Consider the following 13,433-nt stretch of genomic DNA (forward strand, 5'->3'; position numbering starts at 1 on the left):
TCTGTTAAATAATTTTATTTTTATATTTTATTGACCACACAGCCTTACAGTCTGACCGTACACAGCATGTTGCTACACGCCGTGCTCATACACATACATGATATGTGAAATGCGTGAAAAGCACCGATTCCTTGGGGATCAGATTTTATTTACAAATATTGCCTTAATTATGATTTTATTTCGCAAAGAAAAGTATTACTGTCTCGTACATGTAAAACGTCTAAATTTGTACTTTGTTCTTTAATTGTATCAGCAGATTTTATATTAAATTATATTTTTATTATGCTAATGTTTATTCCTAATATTATGCTGATAATGAAACAAAATCCATAAATGTATTGAAAACTCTATTTCTATTATTTCTTATTGAAAAACAGGAGAGGGTTCTAAAAGGATGAAATAGATCATTTCCTTGTATTCCATGAATGTAGATCTCCTACATTGTAATACAAAAAGCACGAGCTACAATAAAAAATGATTGTTGCAAGAAAAGTAAAGTTTCCCAGCGCTCGCAGTTCTTCTATTTTTTATTGATCAATGAAAATCTAGAAACGATGCGAGGTCAAGAACGGTGATTTTCCAGCATTCCATACCGACGTTCAATGTGTTACAGAGTATCTGTCGATCTCAAATACACTTGTCTCCGCGCTGATAAATCTCGAAAATCGTTAAATGATCGGTAACGAGCTCAAGGAGAACGACAGACGATATTTACGAGATGTCTTTCTACGTACTACTTATTATAGTCGTTTCTTATATAGTTGTATAGCAATTAAATAAATATCCTGAAACTTTTGATCGTATAATGTAATATTTTATCTTCGCCTACATCGATGATAGAGAACGATGCAGATCTTCCGCTTCCTTTCGCCTTTCTTTTCTACTATACTTATTGTTAGTACGTAAACTTAGCTATTCGGTGTATTTCTCGAGTCTTCTGTGTGACAGATCGCGATGTATTTTCTTGGTTACTTTCGTTTTTTGGTGCTGATGTGTGTCGTTGCTTCTTCATTTTTAAATCAATTCGTCTTCTGCTTTCCTAACCTTATTCATCGAGCTTTCTTATTTCCTTTGTGTTCTTATTAGAGATGCTGCTATCATCAATGGAAGAAGGAACCAAGTAGCAAATTTTTTGCAATTTAATTAATACAAAGAAATCGTAAATTATCGATCGCAGCACCTTTAGTTCCTGCTCGCAAAAGAAAAGTAATGAAACGGGAAATGGTAATAAAATAAAGATAAAACGATCGCTTTACATGTTACCGGTTATTGACTTTAATGCAACAACGAACTTAAGTTACTTGTCAGGCGCTTTTCTTCTGAAGAGAAAAACTGAGTTTAAAAATTGGAGTTTGCCAATGGTTCTTTATTTTTTATAATTAATCTCCTTTTTATGTTTATTGATGTTTGAACGAGGTACATAATCGTCAGATATGATTTAACAATATCATCGATGATCTGTATTACAATTTCAATAATTATTTTAAAAGTCAACTAATAACTTCAATTGGTGTTACTCGAAGAACAATAAACATATTTTATCAATTGCATATGTACAAGAATGTGTTAGGATGTATAGTACAATTAAATTTTGGATTTCAACAAAATTCAATTAAAACAAATTAATCAAATCTATTTTGTATTTAAATATACTATAAGTTTTCTAACAACTTACAGCTAAACGTTAATTTTCAATTATTTAGCGTTGTAATTTTACATAACGAAGAATAACCTTTCAATCGAATTACATGGATTTATTTCGTAGGAACATTCTTGTATAAAACCTTGATCGTGTAGGGATACACCGTCAGAAAAAAAGCCCTGAACATAGCAAATATTTCATAACAAATAGCGATGATCGGTTAGGATTAAAAATTCTAAAGTTACTTTACACTTAAACCGGATATTCATTTACTTAGATCGCGTGTAGAAGCTATGTGCTGAAAGTTATCTATCTGAAGTTTAAAGTAACTTTAAAGTTTCTAGCTTAAGATAATACTTAATTGATATTCGTTAATCATCGCAGTGCTGAAAATTGTGGTAAATGCGAACGGGGCCTTCAGACATCACCTCCCTTTTTACACAATTAAATTCATCATACATTAATCATTAGTAATACCAATAATCCAGCAATAATGATCATTAACAAACTACGAAATAGCAGGAGTGTAATTTTTCATTTAATCGTGTAAAGTAGAGTTAGTAATATATTCGCCCTTTAAAAACGAGGTTTCATATTCTTAGGATCATTTCATGAAATGATCGATCAGTATTATAGTCTTCCCGAGCGAGAGTGACGGTTTCATTGATCCGGAGAAAAATTATAGATTAAATAGAGACAAAAATCATTAACACACTAATCATCGTCAGAACAAGCAACGATATCGTTGAATCTGTAAATAAATGTTTAGAACCTCACTCTCACCTTTTTACCGCTGTAAAAACACTTTTCGACAAAGGCATTAGATGATGCCAATTGTTCGTGTTACACTCTGTGCAGTTGTATCATGTTCACAAACTATAGTGGTACGTACTAATTTTTTCCATTAATAGCAATTGAAACCACAAACGGTTCGTAACTAAATAAAGTATTCATATTTTCATCTCTATTCGAACGTAAATTACATATTTACAATCGCGAAGCGGTTTCCATTGGCACTTGAAAACAACGTCACAATTCATCGACCCCGTTCCACAAACAGTATTACCATGATATTGGCGTGAAAATAAAAATACGATCACCTGTTAGAAATTTAATGAATCGTAAGGAATGATGAACAGTGTCGATTATCATAGATTTGCCGAGGAAAACCGGCGATATAGAAAAAGTGGCTGCTAGTGATCCTATCGCTTGCCTGCTTCTCCTATATCACCATTTTTCCTAAGAAAGCCTATTTTGCTCGTTACTGTACTAATGTAATTAATTTAATGCACCACAAAGATCTACGTAGCGATTATCGAATCTTTTCCATTGCAATTTATTTCTTATTCATTATTTTTAATTGTTGAAGTAATTGTGGTGTAGCCAGTTGACGTGGAGCTATGAAATTTTGGAACAGGAACGAATAATCGTAATATTGTTTTTAAGTTTGATCGATGTTTATGACGTTTCCAGAATCGTCTCCACGTCTTGTGGTATGTGTGTGTGTTTTGACAAGAATCTCTCCAAGGTTTTAATAAAAAAAATTAGCATAAACCTATGCTAATTTATTGTACGTTATACATATGTAATTAAAAGTAATTTAATTCTCTTTCTTCCTTTATGAATAAACTTTTCAAGAAATTAATTAATGAGCTAAGGAGAGATTCTTGCATTTATACGATTTGGATCGCTTGACTCTCGATATTTTTTACGATTAGTTCACATTAACTTTACCAAAAATGACGATCTTGGTGATCTGACAGGGTCGTGCAAAATAAATTTGTTTAAATAAATTTCAATCGTTCAATTGTTGGCTTTAAAATTTTACAAAGCTACGCCTGCTATACATAAATAAATTGAATTATCAAATTAAATATTAATATCATTTTTTAAGTCATTTAAAATTTCATAAGCAGAAGGATTAAAACACAACCCTGTGTTGCAACAATAGCGCACAAAACAATCGATAAACGTTCAATTGTTTTCTAGTTAACTGTCTTATTTTCCTCCTCCCTTTTCATCTGGTCGGAAATCTTAATAACTATATTTATATTGTAAAGCAATTTGTATGCGTTTCTCCCGCGATCGTTTGCTACTGCAACCAACGAGAAACATAGTCAACGGCTGACAAAACGTTCCATTTATAGAAACTAAATGAAAATTTCCAATTTATCAGCTACATGTTTTTAATCTTCGTTCCAATCTATCCGCAGTCGTTCGATAATCCATCGCTTCTTGAACGAATTCGTCTTCCATTTTGTAAGAAGCGTGAAGGAACTATCTTTAAGGTTAGGGCGTCTATCTATCGATTTATGAAGTTTAAACAAAATTTTAACAAAAAAGAAAAAAAATTTTTCTTGCGATCAAAGTCATTCTTCATACGCGCTTCAGGCCAGCACGTAACGACTAGACCAGGAATGAACATCAGAGTCTATTAGATCCAAATTTTTAAAGGAGAATTTTATATAAATAAAATTTATATTTTTATACAAATAAATTTTAACTATAATGTAGATATGTATGCAGTACACGCTTGTACATTACATTATCAATATTCATCAAGGAAATGAATGGTCTCATCAATTAAGTAAGAACCTGGGCCTTAATAATTGAGGTGATCAAATGATACAGTGTAACAGTGACTTAAAAATGGCACGATGTATCGTTGTTTGGGTTTAAAATGTCTTGCGTTACTTGAAGAGATTAGCTTGATGTTCATCCCTGTACTAGACCTTATCACGGTGCATCCGCAGTTGCATCGATCGCGGGTGGACGTGCCGCCACTCGCTTCAAGCCTAATATACATCGAGTATTAGGTTTACAAAACAGATACCCTACTTCATCGTAGGGTTTCGAGGGGTTGGATCGGTGGTTTCACAATGGAGAAGGATGTGGGGCTATTGGATAGTTGGAGACGGGATTCCAGGAAAGTCGATAGGGCTGGGAAATATCAGTTACTCCCTTAATTTGTGCCATTCAGCGATCTGCCTCTGCGGTGAGCTGCAAACTTCCCTCCAATGATTCAAAGCTGATCCTTGACAATCTGGACCGCCGAATTCAAGCCGTCCGATCACCTGGAAAAGGTACGATTCCATCAGAAAGATGAGAATTTAAATTTCAACATCCTTTCCTGACAAGTTCTTTCTACCCCAAAAAATCACCTTGAAACGTTTGTAAAAAATGAAATGATGCAGACATCGAAAAAATTTTATGTTTACGGTGTTAAGAAAAAAACATTTACTATTACATTCGAAAGGATCTAATAACTTTTTTCCAGTGTTACAGATTAAATCTGTCCCACTTTCATGTAATTCGTGCAACGCGAATTCTGTACCAATGGTAGGTTAAAAACTCTCCAATTGATTTTTCTATTAAGTCATGCTTCACTGTGATTTGCATCGCATTATGTAACAAAATTGTGAAAAATCACGCTACGAAAGAGAGTGTACGACTTGCGGTCATGTCACCCCCTGTTATTATAAATCGATCATATGACGTTCGTAATTTGGAAATAGTATAAGTATAATGTATGAAATTTTATATTCGATCATATTCACCTGTTTTTTGTTTTTACATAAAATTATTAAATTATTCTAGGAATTCCAAGTTTTTTCCTTAATGAAAAATTGTAGCAATCATCAAGTATTATGTAAGACCATACAATTCTTCAAAGTTGATTTATATTGAACAACATTTAATTTATGATTAATGTTTACATGGACATACCTCGTTTCTTGTAACTCGATCCCAGTCGATCAACATAAACTCGAGGCTGACATTGTTAAGACCATCCGCACCATTTGGTATGTCGAAAACGAAAGATTCATTGAACAGAGGGCTCAGAGTGCGTTTCTTCACACGCGTTTTCTGCTTTGCAATGCGTTGAGAATTATACAGAAGATAGATCTTCACGTATGGATCAGCCAGACCTGTTACATCCATCTTTGGTAAATTCTGGGCCTTCAACACGACCACCGTTAATCGGCTGTTGAGTGGTTGCCAGCAAAGGGAAACTAGCAATTCTCCCCTGCCTTGTGACTGAATCTGTAATCATTAACATTAACGTAGTATCTTTTCTTACAAAAAAAAAAAGAAAAATGTCCTCTTTGGTTCCTTACCTTCAGGCTTCTGGGACATATTTTTCGACATAATGATATCTCTTGGTTATCAGCACTCTCCAAACCGGACACCGATGATAATGCGCAAGTCAATTCACCGATAATATCATCCCGAGAGTATCTATCGAAGCTTAGCACTATGAAGTGCAGGCTGATTTTCTGCAAACGGTAATAAAACAGAAGCACATTTTATCAGTCAATCAATTGATACTTTGTAAACTTGATTATCCTGCTTTCAAAATACATAGGTATAACTCTTTCGTTAAAAAAATTTTCAAAGTGAAACAGAAAAGAATCTTTGATACCTGAAGCTGATCCTTCGATATTCCAAAGAACGTGAAATCCTCGTCGTATACTGGATCCCTGGTGTTCCTAAGGACCCTCGTCTTCACCTGATGCTGTTTATCGGGTAATAATTTCAATTTCACGTACGGGTCACTGGTGGCATTCTGCTCCCTTACAGGTAATCCTTTGCAATTAACTACCGTCACTCTGAGCGCGTTTTGCTCGCTTACGTAGCGCAATTTGAACACCAATTGACCCAAGTTGTCTTTGTTATTTTCATTCGCGTGATTTTTCTTGCGTTCCGTTTTCTCGTTGTTCTCGATTTCCGCTTTGTCCCGTTCGTTTTCAATGCTCAATGTAACGTCGCCAGAAGGTGTCAATGCTGGGGTACCTATCATTGATGAAGCAAACAATCAATCTCTAATTAGGAAAAGAAAATTTCCAACAAAATGAGACTGTTGATTTGACTTTGAATTGAATTTTATAAAGTGGAAATTTGGAAGACCATCATGGTTAAGTACATATATTTGAAGCATTTCATTTTTATTCCTTTAACCCTTGGTTCTTCTTTATTTTTCAGCTGTTTACCTGTGCCCTGAGGTGTCCTGGGCTGTGAACCTGGGTTCGAGGATTGAGAACCAGTGGGACTTGGCGTCTGTCCACCAGAGCCAGGGGGACTTTTGGCGGGTCCTGTGGGACTTGGGCTCTTTTTCAAATAGTGACTGGTGCTACCAGGACTTTTCACTGCCATCGGCTTCCTGTGCGACGGCCTGAACGCCAAGGATTTGTCGGAATTCAGCTTGGTGTGCTCGCGACGTCGTCGACAAAGCCACCAGGTCATCGCGACGGCGCAGAGTAGAAAAGCGGAACTGATGCATAGTAGTATGACCACAGTTTCAGTCGTAACTGAAACTATGTACACGTTATTCTTTTTCAATCCTTCATTATCGAGTGTCTTAAGATTATTTATAATTAAAGTTACACGCTCGAGAACACTTTCGTTCAATCGAACACATACGACAGGCTGTCTCTTTGAAGAGAATGTAAAATTAGATTTTGGCTTTGAAAATGATCTGAAGTTTTTAAACATTCAATTAAAAGTGTATGCTAAATTTGTGATATTAAATAGCTGGATGTACAATTACTCCTTTTTTCAGAATAATTTTGTTTGATATTAATTTCTGGGAAAAAGCGACTTCGTTAATTAAAAGAGAAAAAAATTTCACGTAAAAAATGTATACGGTATGCGCTCCAATTCTTTTAATTAACACTTAGATTTGCATTCGTTTTATTGAGACGTAAAATTACTGCGACTTTTAATTAACATATCTGAATAAAAGAAGCTCGTAATTAAAAATAAAATAATAATAGCAACTAATTTCATAATATTATACATCTAATATATTATTATTTATTTTTACAGAAATTAATCGGCAAAGAGGGTGTACTTGTTGCTGACTAATTTTGCGCCCTGGGTCAACGCTGAATCATCATGGGGAGCAAACTTGTGTGTCTCCTTTTACGTTCCAATTACTTAGGATTACCGATCACGCAAAAGGAAAAGAAAAAGAAACGAGACGTTATTAAAATAAAAGTATCAATACTCTGGAATCTACGACGTTATAAAACGTAAGTACTTGATACGTTACGAATGATAGCCAAGCTTTTAAATTCTATATTTACAAAATCGATCTCGAAACATATAAAATGAAATGGCAATCAACACCCTCGTTTCGGCCAATTCGAAGCTCTGTAAACGAAGAGTCGAGTGTTCAATATCACATGGTCTTAAACGCTTGGGTTAACTATGGACGCGACCATCGTGCACACTATATGTATATACAAGTCACTGTAATCAATCCATCGTTTAGATTTTCTATTTCGAATAAACGCAACAAATAATATCAATTATAAAATAAAATTAGAAGCAAGTAATATAGAGAGATACAATTTGAAAGGATGAAAACACTCCTAGCAGGAGTGATCCATCGGCACTGAGACCGCCTCTGTAACAGCTGTCTACCATCAGCCTAACAGTTTCACCATTTCTTTTCATCCGAACGAAGAAAAATGATAATTTTCTAAATTATATGATCGTGTGATATATGTTTAAAGGAATTGTGTGTTGGTTAAAGGTGTCTAGAATCGTCGATGGTAGAGGATCGATGTCAGGCAGGATTGTGCAATGAAAGGAAATGAATTTAACGAGGATGATGAACAACACTCACAGTATGAAGAACTCTGAATCTCAACGAGAGGTCCGTCCTCCATCACTTCTACGACCATGTTCGGCCACGTTTACCCCGTATTTAAACGGTTTTATCCGCGTAAGTCAGTCGGCCACGACGCACTGAACGAATATTTACGGCGTGCGGACCATCCGTGGTATTCTGAGGCGACCATCGGACGAAATGCTCGATCAATAGTAAACGGCTTCGAGCTTGCGCGGAATATGCGTCGCTGGAAAGGAACCAACGACGATGACGACGAGCACGGCGCGGCGACGAGGAGACAATGCCCGTTCGGTGGTTGCAACACCGAAAGAAAGGGGTGTTCCCGCGGGTTCGCCCCAAGGATCTCGCGCAGGTAACGATGCACTTGGGCAAAAGGTGCAACACCGGTCGAATCGATGCGTTATCGATCTCCCAATGGGTGAACCCTTTGGCTCGTGTGCCAAAACTAGTATCCGTTGAAAAATAACGACGCGACACCTTGTATGGTGAACAGAGGCAATGGCGGTCACTTGACAAATAATTATAACGAAATATTTATTTGGTAATTTCCAGTTTTGCTTCAGAATCATACCACATATTATATTATTAATTGTAAATTATTTACATGAACCCAAAATTAAAATTTTTCTTTTCATTACAGCTGATGGTTTTTCATGGTACATTAAACATCATTCCTTCTAAATTATTTTGAGATAGCAATTATAATTTTTTTATGATAATTTATTATTGATTTTTGAATCATTTCATGTTTAAATTTATTTTGAAATAAAAGAAGAGTGTATGTGGCGAAAGATATTGAAATACTTGATAAGGAAAAGGGGACTTAGAACTTTTATTTCAATTTGCTTCAAGGAGAATAGAGTACGAGTTGCGTTTTGAATTATCGATCAACATTACGGGTACCATGCGGAAGATAATTCTCCTGTGACTCACCTATTACCTGGAAGCTTTTAATTATTCGAATAGATTAACATTCGCATGATGAATCGTTACAATATTCATAGAAAAGTTACTGTATAAGAATGGTAGTCTTTCAATTTGAAAATATACTTTGGTGTTTCTATTTTTACCATAATTCGATCATTTCCATGCAAAATATACGAGGATGCGACACTGTATTTCTCGTTTACCTGGACAAGTTGGTATTTTTATTGGCGCATACACGTACGCTATAATGTTTGACGCGAATATAAATTTCAGTAAAATATCGCGCACGTGATGTGCGACATAACATACAGATCGAATGCACTTTTCGAACGAAATGGAATTACAATTACTTCCCTTGGCAGTTATTTATTTTTTTCATTCTTTTTATGCACCTCGCAAGGTCTACTCCCAAATCACTGTATCCTCGTATCCTTTGTATCCCTTACATCCCAGCACTTCTCATATCCCTGTATTCCTTGCGTTTCTGCACCCTTATATCACTGCATTCCTTACATCCCAACATTTTTCATCCTGATCCTGACATTTTTATCCCGACATTCCTTACGTCTCTTCATCCCTTACATCTCTGCATCCCTACATCTCTACTTCCCTTACATCCCTGCATTCCTGCCTTCTTTATATCCTTACATCCCTGCATTCCTGCCTTCTTTATATCCTTACATCCCTGCATCCCTTACATGCCTGTATCCTTTACATCCTTGTATCACTTATATTCCTGCATTCCATACATCCCAGTGGCTCCCTGAAATTGAGTTGAAGTTTTTGCGGCTATAAGACCAGCGATTTCATACAAATTTAGTTCATTTTTTTGCCGCCAGAGGGCGCTGATTCGACATCGAAATTTTAGTTCACATTTTTGCCGCTAGAGGGCCAAAAATGGAGCAAGATTTAGTTCCTTTTTCCAAAACCAGATGGCGCTGATTCGACATCGAAATTTTAGTTCACATTTTTGCCGCTAGAGGGCCAAAAATGGAGCAAGATTTAGTACCTTTTTCCAAAACCAGATGGCGCTGATTCGACATCGAAATTTTAGTTCACATTTTTGCCGCTAGAGGGCCAAAAATGGAGCAAGATTTAGTTCCTTTTTCCAAAACCAGATGGCGCTGATTCGACATCGAAATTTTAGTTCACATTTTTGCCGCTAGAGGGCCAAAAATTGAGTAAGATTTAATTCCTTTTTCCAAAACCAGATGGCGCTGATTCGACATCGAATTTTAGTTCACATTTTTGCCACTAGGGGGCGCTGTTTTTTCGAAATTTACGCGAAAATAAAGGTAAATTACCTTTACTTACCTTTACTCACCTTTACTTACCTTTACTCGAAGCAGTCTTTATAATATATTTATTATAAGGGACGCAGAGATGTAAGGAATGTAGGGATGAAAGGAATGTAGGGATGAAAGGAATGTAGGGATGAAAAGAATGTAGGGATGAAAGGGATGAAGCGATGTAATAATGTAGGGATGAAAAGAGTGTAGGGATGATAAGAATGTAGCGATTTAAGGGATGAAGGGATGTAAGGAATGTAGGGATGAAAAGAACTATGCAGGGTTGTAAGGGATGCAGAGATGTAACGGAACGAGGGATGTAAAGGAATTCCGTAGGGGTCCGGGGCTGGGGCCCCGGTCTCCATTGCACGCGGCCCGAGGAGTGCCGGCATCGGGTGTGGCCCCCGATGTCGGCGGAGTTTGGCATATGGCGGAGGGTCAAAGGACCCTCCCTACCGCCTTAGTGCAGGCCGCCGTGGTGGTTTTAGTGGGTATAAATCCCACACTACCTCCGGCCCCTCCCCAGGGGGGTTGAAGGTGTCTTTCTGAAGATTTCCACCACGTTAAAAAAAAAAAAAAAAAAAAAAAATGGATATTTAAGGGTTGCAGGATTGTAAGGAATGCTGGGATGGAAGGAATGCAGGGATGTAAGGGATACTGAGATGGTCTTGGCCTATAATGAGGGATAAAATTATATAAATAACTGGAAAAAGTAAAATAAATGGGATCCTCAGCTGAGACCCTGAAGAGGGATATAATCATAAATGTTATTCCCCTTCGATGAGCTTATTTAATAAGCGAAAAAAAATTAATGAAATAAATTATATAAACTCTGGAAAATAATTATACTGTTTGTGCCCTCTTCATACGGACCTGATATTATCCAGGGGTGTTATGGACCCCGCTGCGCCAATGACGCCCTCTGCGTACTGACCTGATATCATATTGGGGTATTAAGGACCCTGAAACGCCGGTGACTATCTTTGCATACCAATAATATAGCATCTGGGGTGCCAAGGACCCCGAAGCACCAGCAACCATCTCTGCATACCGACGTGATATCATTTTGGTGTGTCAGGAACCCCGAAGCACCGGTGACACTATTTGCATACCGACATTTTGGCATACGGGGTGTCAGGGACCCCGGAGCATTGATGACACTCTTTGCTTATCAACACTACGGCATTCGGGGTATCTGAGACCCCAAGGACCGCTGACGCTGCATACCAATAGTATGTCACCGGGGTGTCAGGGACCCCGAAGCAAATAGCGAAATATAAGACCTAAAAACGAACAAATCGTGAAACTCACTTGTTCGGAATAGTGATGGGTACGACCGGATCTGTAGCGCAAGTCCACTACAATTATTTATTATAAAACAAACTTGTAAATAATTAAGAAATTATTCGCTCACGAACAATGAAAATGATATTATCAGAGAGCACTACTGGTTCAACGGGGTCCCTAACACCCCAGATGATATTAATAATAAAAGAATGTTATAATAACATTATAATAATTAATTTATCATCGTAAATTGTAAATAAATGAAAGGACAGTAATAAATCATGTACAGCAATAAATAGTAGATATAGTATATTCAACTTTAACTAGTATTTTATAATAATCATAATAGCAATAATAATAATAGCAAGTAATAATAATAGTAATAATAATAATCATGTATGTATAGACAATGCCGGCGCGAATGTACAATATTTGACAGGTTTTGAATAAATTACGCTTACAATCTCTTTTAAAGTATACTGTCAGCGCTTGCATACATCACAATGATATTGTTTCACGCTTTTACACGTAACGCATACATCGTGCTTCCGGTTCATCCTTCATACTTTATCCTCTCAAGACCGATTGAACATTATAAATAACATATCTCCATTTCATTTTTAAGTTCAAGCACGCAAAAATCTCGGAGGATGGACCGCAGGGAATGTACAAGTTGACAAGCTCAACTAATTTATGTATTAATTAAGTACAAGATCTAAGAGTGTCGCTTGAATCCTCGGGAATTATTTTTCTTTTTATTTGGAAGGACACTTGCAAAATATCTTTGCCGCGGAAAAGATCTATCGCGCTTTAATCATTAGTGTCTGTAATTATTAATTCATTACATTTTTTTTTGTTATTCTCTTTGTTTTTTTATTTAAACATGTTTAATTCGGCGCAGCTCACCTGTATAGTTAGAAAATAGTCGCAGAGAAGGCAAAGAATCATTGCTACTCGTTTCTTACACTTTGTATCTATCTAATTAACAATTTTTTTTTTTTTTAATTTATACTTTTTCTTAAGTACGACTTACAGTTTACAGTTTACGATTGTTTCTCTTTTTATATTGTATTTCTGGTGAAAGTAAAATTTAATAATGATTCTTTGTTTGGAACACTACTGTTCAATTTGAATACCTTGTCGACAGATCCAAAAGGATTTGTATTGTTCGTTTAGATTTTTAATCAATCAAATTCATTGAATCCATCGACAAAGTGTTAGTACAAAATATACCTTTGATATAAAGAAATGCGGAGAGATACGATACAGTGAGTTCGTTTACGGCTTCGTTAAGATTCGTATGAAAAGTTAACACCATGATTGAACACGTTCGATCGTTAGCATACTTAATAGCTATTATCGAGAGTATTAAGAGAATATTGCTTAAGTAGTTGCCCGATGCGAGAGCAAAGTTTTCGTATGTATTTTTCAACGTTACACTACTCAATATTTCTTCTTCTCATACAGGCATTCTCGACGTGACATGTTGGATTATTGCTGAATAATACAAGACTGTTTGCACTTTGTGTATAAATATAATTTGATATGCGTTGTGATTGCATAATTTTGTCAGAATTTTATTTTCATAACAAAAATTGTTAAAGCAACACCTGTTTAATGCTTCAAGATAGAATTTCCAGTAAATATATGA

At 36.1% G+C, this 13,433-nt stretch overlaps 1 protein-coding gene across 1 annotated transcript; it reads right to left on the reverse strand.

Moving 5' to 3' along the window:
* On the reverse strand, window positions 1-8,414 carry LOC114873485 (synaptotagmin-4). The gene is made up of 6 exons (XM_029181858.2): window positions 8,274-8,414; window positions 6,634-6,957; window positions 6,066-6,436; window positions 5,761-5,919; window positions 5,369-5,686; window positions 1-4,716 (listed from the first exon to the last, which is right to left on the reverse strand). Exons 1-6 carry the CDS (start codon window positions 8,329-8,331, stop codon window positions 4,597-4,599), a joined length of 1,350 nt encoding a protein of 449 aa, XP_029037691.2. The 5' UTR covers window positions 8,332-8,414; the 3' UTR covers window positions 1-4,596.
* Window positions 8,415-13,433: the final 5,019 nt, after the last annotated feature.

Source organism: Osmia bicornis, chromosome 6 (assembly GCF_907164935.1).
Source record: "Osmia bicornis bicornis chromosome 6, iOsmBic2.1, whole genome shotgun sequence".
Taxonomy (NCBI): Eukaryota; Metazoa; Arthropoda; class Insecta; order Hymenoptera; family Megachilidae; genus Osmia; species Osmia bicornis.

Excerpts from the sequence above, each read along its gene's own strand:
- LOC114873485 (XM_029181858.2), bottom strand. The coding sequence starts at position 8,331 with ATGGTCGTAGAAGTGATGGAGGACGGACCTCTCGTTGAGATTCAGAGT. Across the intron at positions 6,437-6,633 it reads CAGGACACCTCAGGGCACAG|GTACCCCAGCATTGACACCT; the intron begins GTAAACAGCTGA and ends CATCAATGATAG. Across the intron at positions 4,717-5,368 it reads ATCGAGTTACAAGAAACGAG|GTGATCGGACGGCTTGAATT; the intron begins GTATGTCCATGT and ends TACCTTTTCCAG.